General features: G+C 36.1%; 2 protein-coding genes across 2 annotated transcripts in view; both read right to left on the minus strand.

Moving 5' to 3' along the window:
* The window catches only part of ppp1r13l (protein phosphatase 1 regulatory subunit 13 like), a 55,213-nt gene extending 36,601 nt beyond the window's left edge, over positions 1 to 18,612 (minus strand). The window contains exon 1 of the mRNA XM_062962274.1: positions 16,879 to 18,612. Coding sequence (XP_062818344.1) covers positions 16,879 to 17,324 — 446 coding nt within the window. The 5' untranslated portion in view covers positions 17,325 to 18,612. The remainder of the gene's footprint in view (positions 1 to 16,878) is intronic.
* A 219-nt stretch (positions 18,613 to 18,831) lies between these two features.
* The window catches only part of LOC134293746 (snake venom vascular endothelial growth factor toxin HF-like), a 14,418-nt gene continuing 10,510 nt past the window's right edge, over positions 18,832 to 22,739 (minus strand). Inside the window, exons 6-7 of the mRNA XM_062962275.1 lie at positions 22,286 to 22,348; positions 18,832 to 19,032 (exon numbers count right to left, since the gene is read on the minus strand). Coding sequence (XP_062818345.1) covers positions 18,918 to 19,032; positions 22,286 to 22,348 — 178 coding nt within the window. The 3' untranslated portion in view covers positions 18,832 to 18,917. The remainder of the gene's footprint in view (positions 19,033 to 22,285; positions 22,349 to 22,739) is intronic.

Raw genomic sequence — 22,739 nt, forward strand, 5'->3', positions numbered from 1 at the left:
AGTCTCACTTATCCAACACTCGCTTATCCAACGTTCTGGATTATCCAACGCATTTTTGTAGTCAATGTTTTCAATATATCGTGATATTTTGGTGCTAAATTCATAAATATAGTAATTACTACATAGCATTACTGCGTATTGAACTACTTTTTCTGTCAAATTTGTTGTATAACATGATGTTTTGGTGCTTAATTTGTAAAATCATAACCTAATTTGATGTTTAATAGGCTTTTCCTTAATCCCTCCTTATTATCCAACATATTCGCTTATCCAACATTCTGCCGGCCCGTTTAGCTTGGATAAGTGAGACTCTACTGTACATGTATTATTTTACTCTATTATTATTAAAAGGATACATAAGCACATTTACATTGAAGAAGATGAGAATAATGATTTGATCAGAGTCGGACAGTCTTATCTTAAATTTGAGCTTGATGTCAATATTCAAAAACATTTAACCTACTGATGCCTCAATTAATGTAATTTTATTGGTTATTTTTATTTCTGAAATTTACCACCCTTGGCTTATACTTGAGTCAATGTTTCCCCAGTTTTTTGGTGGTAAAATTAGGTGCCTCAGCTTATATTCGGGTCGGCTTATACTCGAGTATATACCGTAATGTAATTTTATTGGTATCTATTTTTATTTCTGAATTTTACCACCCTCGGCTTATACTGGAGTCAATGCTTCCCCAGTTTTTTTGCGGTAAAATTAGATGCCTCGGCTTATATTCGGGTCGGCTTATACTCGAGTATATACGGTATGTTAGGATCTGATGTGGATTTGGACAGAAATGCCCCTTGTATTCCCAAGAGCTGATGTTCTGCATTCTTATGGATATAGCACGTCTGTTTACATAGGTTTGCTGTTGCTATATACATAGCAAGCCTATGAACATATATCGTTTTGGTATTTATATAATCCATAAAGTGACTCAATCTCAGAGCTCTGATTCAGGAATGGTCTCCATTACTCTTTAACGAAGGGATGTAACTTATATTTCAATACAAAAAATTAAAGTAGGAATGAAATATTTTGGTTTCCAGCTCAAGGTTGACTCAAAGTTTGCGGTGCCGCCCAAACTTGTCACTCAAGTCAAGAAGAAGTTATTCAAAACTGGTCAAGTTGCAAAAACTTGGGCTTCCCTTTGTATACTTTCCACCTCTCCCAACATTTCGTGTTGAGATATACTGTATATACTTGAGTATAAGCCTAGTTTTTCAGCCCTTTTTTTAGGACTGAAAAAAAAACCCTCCTCGGCTTATGCTCAGGTGAGGGTCCTGGTTGGCTTATATTCAGGTCGGCTTATACTCAAGAATATATGGTACATTTATTATTTTTCTCTATTATTATTGGTATTATTACATTTATTATTTCTCTCTATTATTATTGGTATTATTACATTTATTATTTTTCTCTATTATTCTTGGTATTATTACATTTATTATTTCTCTCTATTATTGTTGTTACTATTACACTTATTTTACTATTTTTGTTATTACAGTAGAGTCTCACTTATCCAAGCTAAACGGGCCGGCAGAAGCTTGGATAAGCGAATATCTTGGATAATAAGGAGGGATTAAGGAAAAGCCTATTAAACATCAGATTAGGTTATGATTTTACAAATTAAGCACCAAAACATCATGTTATACAACAAATTTGACAGAAAAAGTTGTTCAATACGCAGGAAGGTTATGTTGTAATTACTGTATTTATGAATTTAGCACCAAAAAACCACAATATATTGAAAACATTGACTACAAAAATGGCTTGGATAATCCAGAATGTTGGATAAGCGAGTGTTGGATAAGTGAGACTCTACTGTATTATTAATACATTTATTATTTTACTTTATTTATTATTACATTTATTATTTTACTGCATTTATTACATTATTATTATTATTATTATTGACACAACGACGTTGTATGACACAGCAAACAAGATAGATATGCTGGGTTTCGTTTCACAAAATCACAAGTCGAACACTTCCCAAGTGTCTAGGACTGTGTGATGTATTTTCGGATGATGCGTGCAGATCCCAGCAGGGTGGCCTTTTGCAGTTGGCAGATCGTAATTTTGTCAATGTCTATTGTTTCCAAATGCCGGCTGAGATCTCTTGGCACGGCACCCAATGTGCCGATCACCACCGGGACCACCTGCCATGTATTATTATTATTATTATTATTATTATTATTATTATTATTGACACAACGACGTTGTATGACACAGCAAACAAGATAGATATGCTGGATTTCGTATCACAAAATCTCAAGTCGAACACTTCCCAAGTGTCTAGGACTGTGTGATGTATTTTCGGATGATGCGTGCAGATCCCAGCAGGGTGGCCTTTTGCAGTTGGCAGATCGTAATTTTGTCAATGTCTATTGTTTCCAAATGCCGGCTGAGATCTCTTGGCACGGCACCCAGTGTGCCCATCACCACCGGGACCACCTGCACTGGTTTCTGCCAGAGTCTTTGAAGTTCAATCTTGAGGTCCTGTTAGCGGCTGAGTTTTTCCTGTTGTTTTTCGTCAATGCGACTGTCCCCTGGGATAGCGACATCAATGATCCAAACCTTTTTCTTCTCCACAACTGTGAGGTCTGGTGTGTTGTGTTCCAGAACTTTGTCAGTCTGGATTCGGAAGTCCCACAGTATCTTTGCGTGCTCATTTTCCAATACTTTTGCAGGTTTGTGATCCCACCAGTTCTTTATTATTATTATTATTATTATTATTATTATTATTATTATTATTATTATATTATGACACAGCAAACAAGATAGATATGCTGGATTTCATATCACGAAATCACAAGTCTTACTGTGACTGCATTTATTATTATTATTATTACATTTATTATTTCACTCTATTATTATTAAAGGGATACATAAGCACATTTACATTGAAGAAGATGAAAATAATGATTTAATCAGAGTAGGCAAGAATTGCCTTTGCAAGATGCTGGAAAACTCAAGAAATCCCTACAAACGAAGACTGGCTAGACAAACTTGATGAAATTCATGACATGGACAGATTAACTTTCCTATTGAAGGAAAATAATGCTAAACCATTAAAGAGAACAGATTGGAAGACATATGAAGAATATAAAAAGAAGGCAAAGGACTCAATATAGCTAAAAATGAGTCCCCGAGGACAGAAAATAAGGAAAGTCCAGAAATGTAAGAAAAGATGATTCGTATTTGAAATGAAAACATGAAGAGCAAAGAATGGAAAACTGAAAATTACTCCTTATCCCATTTTCTTCTTATTTTCTCTCTTTTTTTGGTCTTGTTATGTTTATCCCTTCAAATTAGTTTTTTTTTTAAATCTTTATCCCAATACCCTATCTTGTTTTTTTCTTTTTTCTTTTTTAGTTCTCTTTTTCTTAATTATGTATTTTACTTTGAAAAATTCTGAATAAAAATTATGTTTAAAAAATGATTTAATCAGAATTGAACAGTCATATCTTAAATTACGGTTTGATGTAAAGATTCAAAAACATTTAAACTACCGATGCCTCAATTAATGTAATTTTATTGGTATCTTGGCTTATACTGGAGTCAATGTTTTCCCAGTTTTTTGTGGTAAAATTAGATGCCTTGGCTTATATTTGGGTCGGCTTATACTCGAGTATATATGGTAATGTAATTTTATTGGTATCTATTTTTATTTCTGAAATTTACCACCCTCAGCTTATACTGGAATCAATGTTTTCCCAGTTTTTTGTGGTAAAATTAGGTGCCTCGGCTTATATTCGGGTCGGCTTATACTCGAGTATATATGGTAATGTAATTTTATTGGTATCTGTTTTTATTTCTGAAATTTACCACCCTCAGCTTATACTGGAGTCAATGTTTTCCCAGTTTTTTGTGGTAAAATTAGGTGCCTCGGCTTATATTCGGGTCGGCTTATACTCAAGTATATACGGTAATGTAATTTTATTGGTATCTGTTTTTATTTCTGAAATTTACCACCCTCGGCTTATACTGGAATCAATGTTTTCCCAGTTTTTTGTGGTAAAATTAGGTGCCTCGGCTTATATTCGGGTCGGCTTATACTCAAGTATATACGGTAATGTCATTTTATTGGTATCTGTTTTTATTTATGAAATTTACCACCCTCGGCTTATACGGGAGTCAATGTTTTCTCAGTTTTTTGTGGTAAAATTAGGTGCCTCGGCTTATATTCGGTTCGGCTTATACTCAAGTATATACGGTATTATTATTTCTATTATTACTAAGCAACCTCCCACCTGTCTCCATTTTCTTGTATGTATGTGCATTGTATTAAACCGCTCCGGAAATGATTAGATGATCTTAATTTTAAAAGAGGAGCATGTCACGGAGGCATGTGGGCCTTCTGCATATGCTCAGGGGCATTCTTGTCTGATTATTCCCTTCCATTTCTTTTGCTAAGCCTTTGGGAAATTAGGAAGGCTTTGCAACCAAACTAGAACGAACTGATACAGGAAGCAGAAAAAGAAATGCACGGTTAATTGTGCTTTTCTGTGCGAAGTTCCCGTGCAAAGCGGAGCATGACGATGCACATGGATGCGCCGGCCTCATGTTACCGATCGTTCGCAGAAAAGAAAGGAAGGGTTTGCTTTGCCCCAGATGCGAGCCTATAAAAAGCAACAATCAAAACTTGGGGCTCTGTTCTATCTAAATAATAAACAACAACACCAAACAAACAACAACAACCACATGGCCCGAGGTGGGGCACAACATAAGCAGACATCATCATCATAAAAACATTCAGGAAAATACATACTGTATATACTCAAGTATAAGCCGGGTTTTTCAGCCCTTTTTTAGGACTGAAAAAGCTCTCCTCGGCTTATACTCAAGTGAGGGTCCTGGTCGGCTTATACTTGAGTATCTATGGGTCATATATTATTTTTCTCTATTATTATCGCTATTATTACATTTATTATTTCTCTCTATTATTGTTGCTACTACAGTAGAGTCTCACTTATCCAACATTCGCTTATCCAACATTCTGGATTATCCAACACATTTTTGTAGTCAATGTTTTCAATACATCGTGATATTTTGGTGCTAAATTCATAAATACAGTAATTACTACATAGCATTACTGCGTATTGAACTACTTTTTCTGTCAAATTTGTTGTATAACATGACGTTTTGGTGCTTAATTTGTAAAATCAGAACCTAATTTGATGTTTAATAGGCATTTCCTTAATGCCTCCTTATTATCCAACGTATTCGCTTATCCAACATTCTGCCAGCCCGTTTATGTTGGATAAGTGAGACTCTACTGTATTACATTTATTTTACTCTATTTTTATTATTATGATTAATACATTTATTATTTCACTCTGATATTAATATTATTATTATTGCATTTATTATTTTCCTATATTTATTTATAAAATGTATTATTTAGTTATTATTATTATTATTATTATTATTACATGTATTGTTTTTCTCTATTATTATTGGTATTATTACATTTATTATTTTTCTCTATTATTATTAGTATTATTACATTCATTATTTTTCTCTATTATTGTTGCTACTATTACATTTATTTTACTCTATTTTTATTATTATGATTAATACATTTATTTTCACTCAGATATTAATATTATTATTATTGCATTTATTATTTTCCTATATTTATTTATAACATGTATTATTTAGTTATTATTATTATTATTATTATTACATGTATTATTTTTCTCTATTATTATTGGTATTATTACATTTATTATTTTTCTCTATTATTATTAGTATTATTACATTTATTATTTTTCTCTATTATTGTTGCTACTATTACATTTATTTTACTCTATTTTTATTATTATGATTAATACATTTATTATTTCACTCTGATATTAATATTATTATTATTGCATTTATTATGTTCCTATATTTATTTATAACATGTATTATTTAGTTATTATTATTATTATTATTATTATTACATGTATTGTTTTTCTCTATTATTATTGGTATTATTACATTTATTATTTTTCTCTATTATTATTAGTATTATTACATTCATTATTTTTCTCTATTATTGTTGCTACTATTACATTTATTTTACTCTATTTTTATTATTATGATTAATACATTTATTATTTCACTCAGATGTTAATATTATTATTATTGCATTTATTATTTTCCTATATTTATTTATAACATGTATTATTTAGTTATTATTATTATTATTATTATTATTATTACATGTATTATTTTTCTCTATTATTATTGGTATTATTACATTTATTATTTTTCTCTATTATTATTAGTATTATTACATTTATTATTTTTCTCTATTATTGTTGCTACTATTACATTTATTTTACTCTATTTTTATTATTATGATTAATACATTTATTATTTCACTCTGATATTAATATTATTATTATTGCATTTATTATGTTCCTATATTTATTTATAACATGTATTATTTAGTTATTATTATTATTATTATTATTATTATTATTACATGTATTGTTTTTCTCTATTATTATTGGTATTATTACATTTATTATTTTTCTCTATTATTATTAGTATTATTACATTCATTATTTTTATCTATTGTTATTGGTATTACAGTAGAGTCTCGCTTATCCAAGTTTCTGGATTATCCAACACATTTTTGTAGTCAATGTTTTCCATATGTCGTGATATTTTGGTGCTAAATTCGTAAATACAGTAATTACAACATAACATTACTGCATATTGAACTGCTTTTTCTGTCAAATTTGTTGTATAACATGATGTTTTGGTGCTTAATTTGTAAAATCATAACCTAATTTGATGTTTAATAGGCTTTTCCTTCATCTGTCCTTGTTATCCAACATATTCGCATATTCGGCCGGCCCGTTTATGTTGGATAAGTGAGACTCTACTGTATTACATTCATTATTGTTTTCTATTATTATTGGTACAGCAGTGTCTCACTTATCCAAGCTAAATGGGCCCCGTCTGCGCAGGGTTCCATACTTCGCCCTTTAACAACACAACCGTTCAATGCTAAGGCTTCCCCGTCTGTGCAGGGTTCCATACTTCGCACTTCAACAACACAACCGTTCAATGCTAAGGCTTCCCCGTCTGTGCAGGGTTCCATACTTCGCACTTCAACAACACAACCGTTCAATGCTAAGGCTTCCCCGTCTGTGCAGGGTTCCATACTTCACACTTTAACAACACAACCGTTCAATGCTAAAGCTTCCCCGTCTGTGCAGGGTTCCATACTTCGCACTTCAACAACACAACCGTTCAATGCTAAGGCTTCTCCGTCTGCGCAGGGTTCCATACTTCGCACTTTAACAACACAACCGTTCAATGCTAAGGCTTCCCCGTCTGTGCAGGGTTCCATACTTCGCACTTTAACAACACAACCGTTCAATGCTAAGGCTTCTCCGTCTGCGCAGGGTTCCATACTTCGCCCTTTAACAACACAACCGTTCAATGCTAAGGCTTCTCCGTCTGCGCAGGGTCCCATACTTTGCACTTTAACAACACAACCGTTCAATGCTAAGGCTTCCCTGTCTGCGCAGGGTTCCATACTTGGCACTTTAACAACACAACCGTTCAATGCTAAGGCTTCCTCATCTGAGCAGGGTTCCATACTTGGCACTTTAACAACACAACCGTTCAATGCTAAGGCTTCCCCGTCTGCGCAGGGTTCCATACTTCGCACTTTAACAACACAACCGTTCAATGCTAAGGCTTCCTCATCTGAGCAGGGTTCCATACTTCGCACTTTAACAACACAACCGTTCAATGCTAAGGCTTCCCCGTCTGTGCAGGGTTCCATACTTCGCACTTTAACAACACAACCGTTCAATGCTAAGGCTTCTCCGTCTGCGCAGGGTTCCATACTTCGCCCTTTAACAACACAACCGTTCAATGCTAAGGCTTCTCCGTCTGCGCAGGGTCCCATACTTTGCACTTTAACAACACAACCGTTCAATGCTAAGGCTTCCCTGTCTGCGCAGGGTTCCATACTTGGCACTTTAACAACACAACCGTTCAATGCTAAGGCTTCCCAGTCTGCTCAGGGTTCCATACTTGGCACTTTAACAACACAACCGTTCAATGCTAAGGCTTCCCCGTCTGCGCAGGGTTCCATACTTCGCACTTTAACAACACAACCGTTCAATGCTAAGGCTTCCTCATCTGAGCAGGGTTCCATACTTCGCACTTTAACAACACAACCGTTCAATGCTAAGGCTTCCCCGTCTGCGCAGGGTTCCATACTTCGCACTTTAACAACACAACCGTTCAATGCTAAGGCTTCCCCGTCTGCGCAGGGTTCCATACTTCGCACTTTAACAACACAACCGTTCAATGCTAAGGCTTCCCCGTCTGCGCAGGGTTCCATACTTCGCACTTTAACAACACAACCGTTCAATGCTAAGGCTTCCCAGTCTGCTCAGGGTTCCATACTTCGCACTTTAACAACACAACCGTTCAATGCTAAGGCTTCCCAGTCTGCGCAGGGTTCCATACTTCGCACTTTAACAACACAACCGTTCAATGCTAAGGCTTCCCAGTCTGCTCAGGGTTCCATACTTCGCACTTTAACAACACAACCGTTCAATGCTAAGGCTTCTCCGTCTGCGCAGGGTTCCATACTTCGCACTTTAACAACACAACCGTTCAATGCTAAGGCTTCCTCATCTGAGCAGGGTTCCATACTTGGCACTTTAACAACACAACCGTTCAATGCTAAGGCTTCCCCGTCTGCGCAGGGTTCCATACTTCGCACTTTAACAACACAACCGTTCAATGCTAAGGCTTCCTCATCTGAGCAGGGTTCCATACTTCGCACTTTAACAACACAACCGTTCAATGCTAAGGCTTCCCCGTCTGCGCAGGGTTCCATACTTCGCACTTTAACAACACAACCGTTCAATGCTAAGGCTTCCCCGTCTGCGCAGGGTTCCATACTTCGCACTTTAACAACACAACCGTTCAATGCTAAGGCTTCCCCGTCTGCGCAGGGTTCCATACTTCGCACTTTAACAACACAACCGTTCAATGCTAAGGCTTCCCAGTCTGCTCAGGGTTCCATACTTCGCACTTTAACAACACAACCGTTCAATGCTAAGGCTTCCCAGTCTGCGCAGGGTTCCATACTTCGCACTTTAACAACACAACCGTTCAATGCTAAGGCTTCCCAGTCTGCTCAGGGTTCCATACTTCGCACTTTAACAACACAACCGTTCAATGCTAAGGCTTCCCAGTCTGCTCAGGGTTCCATACTTCGCACTTTAACAACACAACCGTTCAATGCTAAGGCTTCCCAGTCTGCGCAGGGTTCCATACTTCGCACTTTAACAACACAACCGTTCAATGCTAAGGCTTCCCCGTCTGCGCAGGGTTCCATACTTCGCACTTTAACAACACAACCGTTCAATGCTAAGGCTTCCCAGTCTGCTCAGGGTTCCATACTTCGCACTTTAACAACACAACCGTTCAATGCTAAGGCTTCCCAGTCTGCTCAGGGTTCCATACTTTGCACTTTAACAACACAACCGTTCAATGCTAAGGCTTCCCAGTCTGCGCAGGGTTCCATACTTCGCACTTTAACAACACAACCGTTCAATGCTAAGGCTTCCCCGTCTGTGCAAGGTTCCATACTTTGCACTTTAACAACACAACCGTTCAATGCTAAGGCTTCTCCGTCTGCGCAGGGTTCCATACTTCGCACTTTAACAACACAACCGTTCAATGCTAAGGTTCTGGCGCCCCCTGTTGGCTGCGAGCAGCATGGCAGGGAATTTTGCAACCAACTTTCGGAAAGAACTTGAAAAACAAGCCTTTCCCGGCGAATCCAGAGGGTAAAACCTGTTGTGCTCCGTTTCCCAAGGAAGGGCCCACGCCTAATTCCAAAGAGCCAGGTCAAGAAGACTAGGGTGTGCGTCACCGTCAACAACCACACCAGCTTTGCCAGAGGAAACAACCTGAGCCGTTGCAATATCAGAAGTTGTCGTCGGCATGGCTTTGTGCTTTGGCTTTTGGCAACCCTGAGAGTGACGCTCCGGTCTCTGCACATCTTGCAAAGCTTTCTTCCCTTCTGTGATTGCAAGCTTTTCCTTTGCCAAACTCACAAATCATTTGTTCTCATTTATTAAAGTGATCTCTGTTATCAAGGCCTCTTGTAAACCCAGGACTTTCCTATGACAAATATATTACAAATGAATGACTTCTCTAATGTTATTGTTTAATCAGATTATTAAATTATTGTTGCAGAAACAGGTACCTACAGGTATTGTTCTTCTTATTATAATTATAATATTATTATTAAATTTTTATTAGTAGTAATTTATTATTATTATTAAGACTTTGTAAGACTTTGTAAAGTCTTAATAATAATAATAATTTACTACTAATAAAAAATTAATAATAATATTATATTAAAATTTTATTAGTAGTAAATTATTATTATTATTAAGACTTTACAAAGTCTTACAAAGTCTTAATAATAATAATAATTTACTACTAGTAATAATAATTATTATTGTTATGATTCTTATTGCAGAAACAGGTACCTACAGGTATTGTTCTTCTTATTATAATTATAATATTATTATTAAATTTTTATTAGTAGTAAATTATTATTATTATTATTATTATTATTATTAATATTGCAGAAAAAAACCACAGGTGGCTTTATTATTATATTAAATTATATTTTTATTAAAAATTACTGTTTTTTATCAATTATTAATTTATTATTATTAATAATAAATTATTAAAGTTACTATTTTATTATTAGTATTAGTGTTGTAAAAATCCTAAAGTTGGAAGGGCCATCTAGTCCACCCCCTTCTGCCTTCATGCAGGAAAAGCACAATCAAAGAACCTCTGACAGATGGCCATCTGTCCATAATAATAATAATAATAATAATAATAATAATAATAATAATAATAATAATGAGTTGTAAGGAATCCCTAAAGGCCATCTAGTCCAACCCCTTCTGCCTTCATGCAGGAAAAGCACAATCAAAGCATCTCTGACAGATGGCCATCCATCCTCAATAATAATAATAATAATAATAATAATAATAATAATAATAATGCAGCACTGGAAAACTGAACTGTTTGCTGGAAATGAAAGCTATGGACTTGTCAACATCAGAAGAGGAATTTTCCAGGGAGATTCATTGTCTCTTCTGCTTTTCATTATTGCCATGATCCCTCTGTCAACAATCTTACAACAAATCTTGGCTATCAAACATCTAAGAAACCAAATTTCGCATTTGATGTACATGGATGACCTGAAGCTGTATGGAAAAACAGAAACTGAAATCCAGTCTCTGACTATCACTGTCCGAATTTTTAGCACTGATATCAGCATGGAGTTTGGTTTGGACAAATGTTCGACAGTGGCATTGAAGAAGGGAACAATCATTGAAAGTGAAGGCAGAAGAAGAACATGCCCTGGCAGAATATGTAAAACAAAGTGAAGAACCTGCTTTGATTGAAGTCAAAAATCAGAAACTCCTCAAAGCACAGCAGACAAAAAACCAGTACAAGAAAACCGCACTACAAACTAGAGCTGACAGCTGGCACAACAAAACATTGCATGGAAAGTTCCTTGACAAAATTGAAGGGAAAGCTGATAAGGAGAAGACCTGGCTCTGGCTCACGAATGGGACCCTGAAGAAGGAGACAGAAGGCCTGATCCTTGCAGCCCAGGAGCAAGACATCAGGACAAAGGCAATTCAGGCCAAGATCGAAAAATCAGATGATGACCCAAAATGCAGACTGTGCAAGGAAACCGACGAAACCATTGATCATCTCCTCAGCTGCTGAAAGAAAATCGCACAGACAGACTACAAACAGAGGCACAACTATGTGGCCCAAATGATTCATTGGAACTTATGCCTCAAGTACCACCTGCCAGCAGCAAAGAACTGGTGGGATCACAAACCTGCAAAAATATTGGAAAAAGAGCACACAAAGATACTGTGGGACTTCCGAATCCAGACTGACAAAGTTCTGGAACACAACACACCAGACATCACAGTTGTGGAAAAGAAAAAGGTTTGGGTCATTGATGTCACCATCCCAGGTGACAGTCGCATTGACGAAAAACAACAGGAAAAACTCAGCCGCTATCAGGACCTCAAGATTGAACTTCAAAGACTCTGGCAGAAACCAGTACAGGTGGTCCCAGTGGTGATGGGCACACTGGGTGCCGTGCCAAAAGATCTCAGCCGGCATTTGGAAACAATAGACATTGACAAAATTATGATCTGCTAACTGCAAAAGGCCACCCGACTGGGATCTGCGCGCATCATCTGAAAATACATCACACAGTCCTAAACGCTTGGGAAGTGTTCGACTTGTGGTTTTGTGATACAAAATACAGCTGTCAGCTCTAGTTTGTAGTGCGGTTTTCTTGTACTCATTCTTTGTCTGCTGTGTTTTGAGGAGTTTCTGATTTTTCAATAATAAATAATTTATTATTATTATTATTATTATTTCTGTCCATGCGATTCAAGGTGGATTGCCATGTATTATTATTCTTATCCGAAAATACATCACACAGTCCTAGACGCTTGGGAAGTGTTTGACTTGTGATTTTGTGATACAAAATCCAGCATATCTATCTTGTTTGCTGTGTCATACAATAATAATAATAATAATAATAATAATAATAATAACAACAACAACCTATTGTGGCAAGATTGGGTTCCGAGGCTGAGAGAGTGAGACTTGCCCAAGACTTTATTATGGGTTTCTCTATGGTACTTTTACTGACCATAAATGGGTGGGGAAAAAAGGCTTTTGCTTCCATTCATCTCGGAGGATGATTCCTTCCCTAATTTCAAGTGACTCAGATTGAAACACCGACATGACAGACAGGTCGAGTCTTGCCTTCGTTTGGGATTAAGCCCTGATCCGCAGCCAAAGGATCCCAGGCTGGGTTTCAACACAAACAGAGAGAGAAAGCAGGTCTGATGCGGCCGGATAGAGATCCTGCCCTTTTGTTCCAAGGCTGATGGTGGATCTTCTACCGTATTGACGCCTGGCCTGGTTTTGAGTCTCCAGAAGGGCCTCATCGGCCTACATCCATGGTGTGAATGAATGGCATGACCTTCCTGAGATGGTTGGACTGCACCTCCCAGCGTTCCCTACCCATATTATTAGTAGTAGTATGTAGTCGGACTCAGCGCGGATCACAATGCACATAAATATGGCAAACATTCAATACCATTATTAGACATACGACATATATAGACAGACAGAGAGGCAATTTAATATTTTCCAGCTTCCGACTTCCTCCTTCCTTTCAATTATTTTTCTCTTTCTGTCTCTCTTTCCTTCCTTTTTTCCTTCCTTCCTCCTTTGGCCTCATATGTGCCACCTTTCTTTCCCAGTGACATCACAGAGGGCCACTCCACCTAGCAACAGCCAATGCAGTGGCAACACATCACAGAGGGCCACTCCACCTAGCAATAGCAATGCAGTAACACATCACAGAGGGCCACTCCACCTAGCAATAGCAATGCAGTAACACATCACAGAGGGCCACTCCACCTAGCAATAGCAATGCAGTAACACATCACAGAGGGCCACTCCACCTAGCAACAGCCAATGCAGTGATGACACATCATAGAGGGCCACTCCACCTAGCAACAGCCAATGCAGTGGCAACACATCACAGAGGGCCACTCCACCTGGCAATACCCAATGCAGTAGCAACACATAACAGAGGGCCATTCCACCTAGCAACAGCCAACACATCACAGGGGGCCACTCCACCGAGCAACAGCCAATGCAACAATGACACATCACAGAGGGCCACTCTACCTAGCAACAGCCAATGCAGCGAGCACACATCACATAGGGCCACTCCACCTAGCAACAGCCAATGCAGCGACAACACATCACAGAGGGCCACTACACCTAGTAACAGTCAATGCAGTAACACATCACAGAGGGCCACTCCACCTAGCAACAGCCAATGCAATGACAACACAACACAGAGGGCAACTCTACCTAGCAACAGCCAATGCAGCGAGCACACATCACAGAGGGCCACTCCACCTAGCAAGAGCCAATGCAGTAACACATCACAGAGGGCCACTACACCTAGCAACAGCCAATGCAGTAACACATCACAGAGGGCCACTACACCTAGCAACAGCCAATGCAGTAACACATCACAGAGGGCCACTACACCTAGCAACAGCCAATGCAGTAACACATCACAGAGGGCCACTACACCTAGCAACAGCCAATGCAGTAACACATCACAGAGGGCCACTACACCTAGCAACAGCCAATGCAGTAACACATCACAGAGGGCCACTACACCTAGCAACAGCCAGTGCAGTAACACATCACAGAGGGCCACTCCACCTAGCAACAGCCAATGCAGTGGCAACACATCACAGAGGACCACTCCACCTAGCAAGAGCCAACACATCACAGAGGGCCACTCCACCTAGCAATAGCCAATGCAGTAACACATCACAGAAGGCTACTCCACCTAGCAACAGCCAATGCAGTGACAGCACATCACAGAGGGCCACTCCACCTAGAAACAGCCAATACAGCGATAACACATCACAGAGGGGAGGGCCACTCCACCTAGCAACAGCCAGTTTTTCACCCTGATAGATCAGATATAGATTTCAACCAATGGAAAGCGAGACAAAATTAAAACCCGATGGCCAATAAATCACCTCCCAATGAACCTCCAAACTCCTGCAGAGCTCAAAAAGTAACTTTTCTTTCCAACCCTCTTATTAAAGGCAACTTTTTTGCCTTAAGACACAAAACAAAGTAGCTATTGCGCTTCCCCTTTGCACTTTTATTGTTATGTATGTGCTTTCTGTTACTTTTTATTGAGTCTGCAAAACAAAAACAAGACTGTTAAAGCCTCTCCCAACACAGGCCAACTGGGATCTTCCTTCCAGGTGTTTTGGACTGCAACTCCCACCATGTTGAAAGAAATATAAGATAATATATACAATATTTTATATTTATATATATATATATATATATATATATATATTATCATATTGTTGAAAGAAATAGAAAAACAATATATTATATTATATTATTGCTATTAGTATTTTGTATTTCTTTCAACATGATAATAATATAATTATATTACATAATAATTATATATAATGCAACATAGTTATCATATTATCATCATCATGTTGAAAGAAGTATAAAATTGTACAATATTATATATATAATATATCATTTTATTTAAAGAAATAGAAAAAATATATTATTAGTATTGAGTTCTTATATTATCATCATGTTGAATGAAATATAATATTATATATACAAATTTTAATATCTATAATATATTATCATCATTTTGTTGAAAGAAATAGAAAATTTTATATTATATTATTATTGAGTTCTTATATTACCATCATGTTGAAAGAAATATAAAATAATATATATAATATTTAATATATATATATATTATCATTTTGTTGAAAGAAATAGAAAAATATATTATATTATATTATTATTGAGTTCTTATATTATCATCATGTTGAAAGAAATATAAAATAATATATACAATATTTAATACATATATATAATATTATCATCATTTTGTTGAAAGAAATAGAAAAATAATATATTATTACTGAGTTCTTATATTATCATCATGTTGTAAAAATATAAAATAATATATACAATATTATATATATATATATATAAAATATCATTTTGTTGAAAGAAATAGAAAAATAACATATTATATATTATTATAGAGTTCTTATATTATCATGTTGAAAGAAATATAATATTATATATACAATATTTAATATCTATAATATATTATCATTTTGTTGAAAGAAATAGAAAAATATTATATTATATTGAGTTCTTATATTATCATCATGTTGAATGAAATATAAAATAATGTATATATATATATATATATATATATATAGATAATCATTTTGTTGAAAGAAATAGAAAAATGGTATGTGTGTGTATATATATATATATATATATATGTGTGTATATATATTTAATATAGATATATTATTGTTGAAAGAAATAGAAAAATAGTATATTATTTAATATATATATTATCATTTTGTTGAAAGAAATAGAAAAAGAGTTTAGTATATTATATTATTGCTATTTATTATTTTGTATTTCTTTCAGCAGGATGACGAGAAGAACAATAGTAGATGACAGTATATAATAATACACCATTTAAAATAATGTTTATATATATATATTTAAATATATGTATATATATTTAATATAGATATATTATCATTTTGTTGAAAGAAATAGAAAAATAGTATATTATTTAATATATATATATATTATCATTTTTGTTGAAAGAAACAGAAAAAGAGTTTAGTATATTATATTATTGCTATTTATTATTTTGTATTTCTTTCAGCAGGATGACGAGAAGAACAATAGTAGATGACAGTATATAATAATACACCATTTAAAATAATGTTTATATATATATATTTAAATATATATATATATATTTAATATAGATATATTATCATTTTGTTGAAAGAAATAGAAAAATAGTATATTATTTAATATATATTATCATTTTGTTGAAAGAAATAGAAAAAGAGTTTAGTATATTATATTATTGCTATTTATTATTTGGTATTTCTTTCAGCAGGATGATAAGAAGAACAATAGTAGATGACAGTATATAATAATACACCCTTTAAAATATATATTATTCTTAGAAACGTGGGAAGCGAAGGAGGAGAAAAAGGAGAAGAAGAAGTAGGAGAAGAGGAAGGAAAGAAAGATCACGGAGAAGGAAGGGAGGGCTCCACTTCCAAAGAAGAGACACACAAAAGTTTTCTTCCTAATTTCTACTTTTCTCAACTTCTGCAAAGTTTTCTCTCCCAAGAACTGACCTGCTGGGCTCCTTCTTCTTCTTCTTTTCCTCCTTCTCCTTCTCCTTCTCCGACCAGGTTTCGCCCTTCTTTCCTTCCTTCTTCTTTTTCTCCTTCCTTCCTTCTTTCCTTCCTTCCCTCCCTCCCTCTTCTGTCGCAAGGCCACAGGTAGTCCCTCCTCTTCCTCCTCCCTCTCTTCTTCTTCCCTCCTTCCCACATTCCTCTCTTCCCTCCGCCAAGAAGAGGCGCCTCCAGGGTTCCTGAGCATGGGCAGAGCGCCTGGCTGCCTGCCTGCCTTCTTTGCCCCTGCCTGTCCTAAGAGCACGCCTTTTGGGGACTACCCACCCCATCATCCCCACGGGGGAAAAAGCATCAATGGGACCCCCTGCTCCAAACCAACAGCCTGGGAAAGGATCAAGGAAGGGACTACAACTCCCATCACCCCACACCTGGACTATAGTTCCCATAATGCTCCCAGACTTGGACTACAATTCCCATCATTTCCAGACGTGGACTACAATTCCCAGATTTTGACTACACTTCCCATCATTCCCAGACTTCGACTACACTTCCCATCATTCCCAGACTTCGACTACACTTCCCATCATTCCCCAAACTCGGACTACAATTCCCATCACTCCCAGACTTGGACTATACTTCCTATCATTCCCCAAACTCAGACTACAATTCCCCTCATTCCCAGACTTGGACTACAATTCCCATCATTTCCAGACGTGGACTACACTTCCCATCATTCCCCAAACTCTGACTACAATTCCCATCACTCCCAGACTTGGACTACAATTCCCATCATTCCCAGACTTGGAATAAGTTCCCATCATTCCCAGAATTGGACTACACTTCCCATCATTCCCCAAACTCAGACTACAATTCCCATCACTCCCAGACTTGGACTACAATTCCCATCATTCCCAGACTTGGAATACACTTCCCATCATTCCCCAAACTCTGACTACAATTCCCATCATTCCCAGACTTGTACTACATTTCCCATCATTCCCAGACTTGTACTACATTTCCCATCATTCCCAGACTTGGAATACAGTTCCCATCATTCCCAGAATTGGACTACAATTCCCATCACTCCCAGATTTGGATTACAATTCCCATCACTCCCAGATTTGGATTACAATTCCCATCATTCACAGACTTGGATTACACTTCCCATCATTCCCCAAACTCAGACTACAATTCCCATCACTCCCAGACTTGGATTACAATTCCCATCATTTCCAGACTTGGACTACAATTCCCATCATTCCCAGACTTAGACTACACTTCCCATCATCCCCCAAACTTGGGCTACAATTTCCATCACTCCCATACTTGGACTACACTTCCCATCATTTCCCGACTTGGACTACACTTCCCATCATCCCCCAAACTCAGACTACAATTCCCATCACTCCCAGACTTGGATTACAATTCCCATCGTTCCCATACATCGACTACACTTCCCATCATTCCCAGACTTGAACTACAACTCCCATCATTCTCAGAGTTGGACTACACTTCCCATCGTTCCCCAAACTTGGATTACAATTCCCATTTTCTCAGATAAGCCATCGCAAGGAGAGGCATTTGGGAGACACACCTTTATCCCACAGGAGAGAAAACTACAAGTCCCAGCAGCCTCTGCGCCGCTCCCCTGTGTGACACATGGCTTTGGAATGCAAAGGCACCGCTTTCTTTCTTTCTTTCTTTCTTTCTTTTTTTCATTTCTGTACCAAACCCCATCCCCGAGGCACCTAATTTTGCCAGGAAAAAACTGGGAAAACATTGACTCCAGTATAAGCCGAGAGTGGTAAATTTCAGAAATAAAAACAGATACCAATAAAATGACATTAATTGAGGCATCAGTAGGTTAAATGTTTTTGAATATTTACATCAAGCTCAGATTTAAGATAAGACTGTCCAACTCTGATCAAATCATGATTCTCATCTTCTTCAATGTCAATGTGCTTATGTATCCTTTTAATAATAGTAGAGTAAAATAATACAAGTAATAATAGAGTAATTAATTCTTCACTGTAGATGCATCATGTTGCAGCAGGCCAACTTCCGGGCACATTCTCGGTTTCAGTCATATCCATTGTTTCTTCTTGGACTTCTTCCGAAGCGTCATGTCTCCATTCATCAGGACGTTGACAACTGCTGGAGAAAATAGCAATATATTTACCGTATATACTCGAGTATAAGCCGACCCGAATATAAGCCGAGGCACCTAATTTTACCACAAAAAACCTGGGAAAACATTGACTCCAGTATAAGCCAAGGGTGGTAAATTTCATAAATAAAAATAGATACCAATAAAATTACATTACCGTATACTCGAGTATAAGCCGACCCGAATATAAGCCGAGGCACCGAATTTTACCACAAAAAACCTGGGAAAATATTGACTCCAGTATAAGCCAAGGGTGGTAAATTTCATAAATAAAAATAGATACCAATAAAATTACATTACCGTATATACTCGAGTATAAGCCGACCCGAATATAAGCCGAGGCACCTAATTTTACCACAAAAAACCTGGGAAAACATTGACTCCAGTATAAGCCAAGGGTGGTAAATTTCATAAATAAAAATAGATACCAATAAAATTACATTACCGTATACTCGAGTATAAGCCGACCCGAATATAAGCCGAGGCACCGAATTTTACCACAAAAAACCTGGGAAAATATTGACTCCAGTATAAGCCAAGGGTGGTAAATTTCATAAATAAAAATAGATACCAATAAAATTACATTACCGTATATACTCGAGTATAAGCCGACCCGAATATAAGCCGAGGCACCTAATTTTACCACAAAAAAACCTGGGAAAACATTGACTCCAGTATAAGCCAAGGGTGGTAAATTTCATAAATAAAAATAGATACCAATAAAATTACATTACCGTATATACTCGAGTATAAGCCGACCCGAATATAAGCCGAGGCACCTAATTTTACCACAAAAAAACCTGGGAAAACATTGACTCCAGTATAAGCCAAGGGTGGTAAATTTCATAAATAAAAATAGATACCAATAAAATTACATTACCGTATATACTCGAGTATAAGCCGACCCGAATATAAGCCGAGGCACCTAATTTTACCACAAAAAAACCTGGGAAAACATTGACTCCAGTATAAGCCAAGGGTGGTAAATTTCATAAATAAAAATAGATACCAATAAAATTACATTACCGTATATACTCGAGTATAAGCCGACCCGAATATAAGCCGAGGCACCTCATTTTACCACAAAAAACCTGGGAAAACATTGACTCCAGTATAAGCCAAGGGTGGTAAATTTCAGAAATAAAAATAGATACCAATAAAATTACATTACCGTATATACTCGAGTATAAGCCGACCCGAATATAAGCCGAGGCACCTCATTTTACCACAAAAAACCTGGGAAAACATTGACTCCAGTATAAGCCAAGGGTGGTAAATTTCATAAATAAAAATAGATACCAATAAAATTACATTACCGTATATACTCGAGTATAAGCCGACCCGAATATAAGCCGAGGCACCTCATTTTACCACAAAAAACCTGGGAAAATATTGACTCCAGTATAAGCCAAGGGTGGTAAATTTCATAAATAAAAATAGATACCAATAAAATTACATTACTGTATATACTCGAGTATAAGCCGACCCGAATATAAGCCGAGGCACCTAATTTTACCACAAAAAACCTGGGAAAATATTGACTCCAGTATAAGCCAAGGGTGGTAAATTTCATTAATAAAAATAGATACCAATAAAATTACATTACCGTATATACTCGAGTATAAGCTGACCCAAATATAAGCCGAGGCACCTAATTTTACCACAAAAAACCTGGGAAAACATTGACTCCAGTATAAGCCGAGGGTGGTAAATTTCAGAAATAAAAATAGATACCAATAAAATTACATTCATTGAGGCATCAGTAGGTTAATTGTTTTTGAATATTTACATAAAGCTCAAATTTAAGATAAGACTGTCCAACTCTGATCCAATCATTATTCTCATCTTCTTCAATGTAAATGTGCTTATGGGTCCTTTTAATAATAATAGAGTAAAATAATACATGTAATAATAATAATAAATACAGGAAAATAATACATGTAATAATAAATAGAGTAAAATAATGAATGCAATAATAATAATAAGATCAGAGTGAAATAATAAATGTATTAATAATAATAATAATAATAATAATAATAATAGAGTAAAATAAATGTAATAGTAGCAACAATAATAGAGAAAAATAATAAATGTAATAATACTGATAATAATAGAGAAAAATAATAAATGTACCATATATTCTTGAGTACTTGTATTATTTTCCTGTATTATTTATTATTTTATTGTATGACACAGATTAGATTAGAAGATTTAGATAGATTAGATTAGATCAGGGGTCCCCAAACTAAGGCCCAGGGGCTGGATGCGGCCCTCCGAGGTCATTGACCTGGCCCCCGCCCTCAGTTTTATAATATAATATATTGTATATACATATAATATTGATAATAATATTATAATGTAATACAATATAACACTAATAATAATACCATATAATAATATTGATTATATATTCTATATTACATATAATATTACTAATAATATTACAGTATAGTGGTATAGTTCAATATAGTAATATATAATGCTAATATTGTGTTATGCTAATAATATAATATATTGTATGTACATATAATGTGTAAGACACTCTGAGTCCCCTTTGGGGTGAGAAGGGTGTGATACAAATGTAGTAAATAAATGCAGTAAATAATAAATAAATAAATAAATAAATTTTAGACTTAGGCTCACCCAAAGTCTGAAATGACTTGAAGGCACACAACAACAACAACAACAACAACAACAACCCTAATTAACTTGACTATCTCATTGGCCAGAAGCAGGACCACACTTCCCATTGAAATCCTGATCAATGTATGTTGGTTAAAATTGTTTTTATTTTTAAATATTGTATTGTTCTTTCATTGTTCTTGTTGTTGTTGTTGTTTTTGCACTACAAATAAGACATGTGCAGTGTGCATCGGAATTTGTTTGTATTTTTTTCAAATGATAATCCGGCCCCTCAACAGTCTGAAGGATTGTAGACCGGCCCTCGGCTTAAAAAGTTTGAGGACCCCTGGTATACAGTATATATACAGTGCTCTCCAATACGGGGCACGTCTACACTGTCGAAGGAATGTGGTTTGGCACCACTTGAACTGCCAACTGGTGTCATAGTGTAGACCAGGCCTGGGCAAACTTCGGCCATCGTTCCAGGTGTTTTGGACTGCAACTAACAGCCAGTAGGATGTCAGGAATTGTGGGAGTTGAAGTCCACAACACCTGGACGGAGGGCCGAAGTTTGCCCAGGCCTGAGTGCAATGCAATGCAATGATAAGGGTTACATACAGCGGAGCGGAAGACGTTGTTTCTGGCTCCCGGGGTTTCCTCTTGGCCCCGATCCGGTGGATCCTGCAAGCAGAAGATAAGAAGCCATTCGTTTTGCAACAGCATAGGATCACACTGATTTGCCATGCTAGCAGGGGGATTATGGGTGCTAATGGGTCAATTAGCACTATATATATATATATATATATATATATATATATATATATATATACACTAGCTGTGCCCGGCCACGCATTGCTGTGGCAAAGTGGTGGTGGTATCGGTTAAAAGTTGTTGTGGAATTTTTATTTGACGTTATTTGTATTTTTTTTAAATTAATTTTACTGTCACTTATCTTTTTTATTTATTATATTTTATTATTTTGTTGTATTATTTTTAGTCATTTTGTTATAGTATTTTATTGTATTAATTATTTTAGTGTTTTTTATAATTTTTTATTGTATTATTTGTATTT

This window comes from Anolis carolinensis, unplaced genomic scaffold, assembly GCF_035594765.1.
Source record: "Anolis carolinensis isolate JA03-04 unplaced genomic scaffold, rAnoCar3.1.pri scaffold_10, whole genome shotgun sequence".
NCBI classification, from domain to species: domain Eukaryota; kingdom Metazoa; phylum Chordata; class Lepidosauria; order Squamata; family Dactyloidae; genus Anolis; species Anolis carolinensis.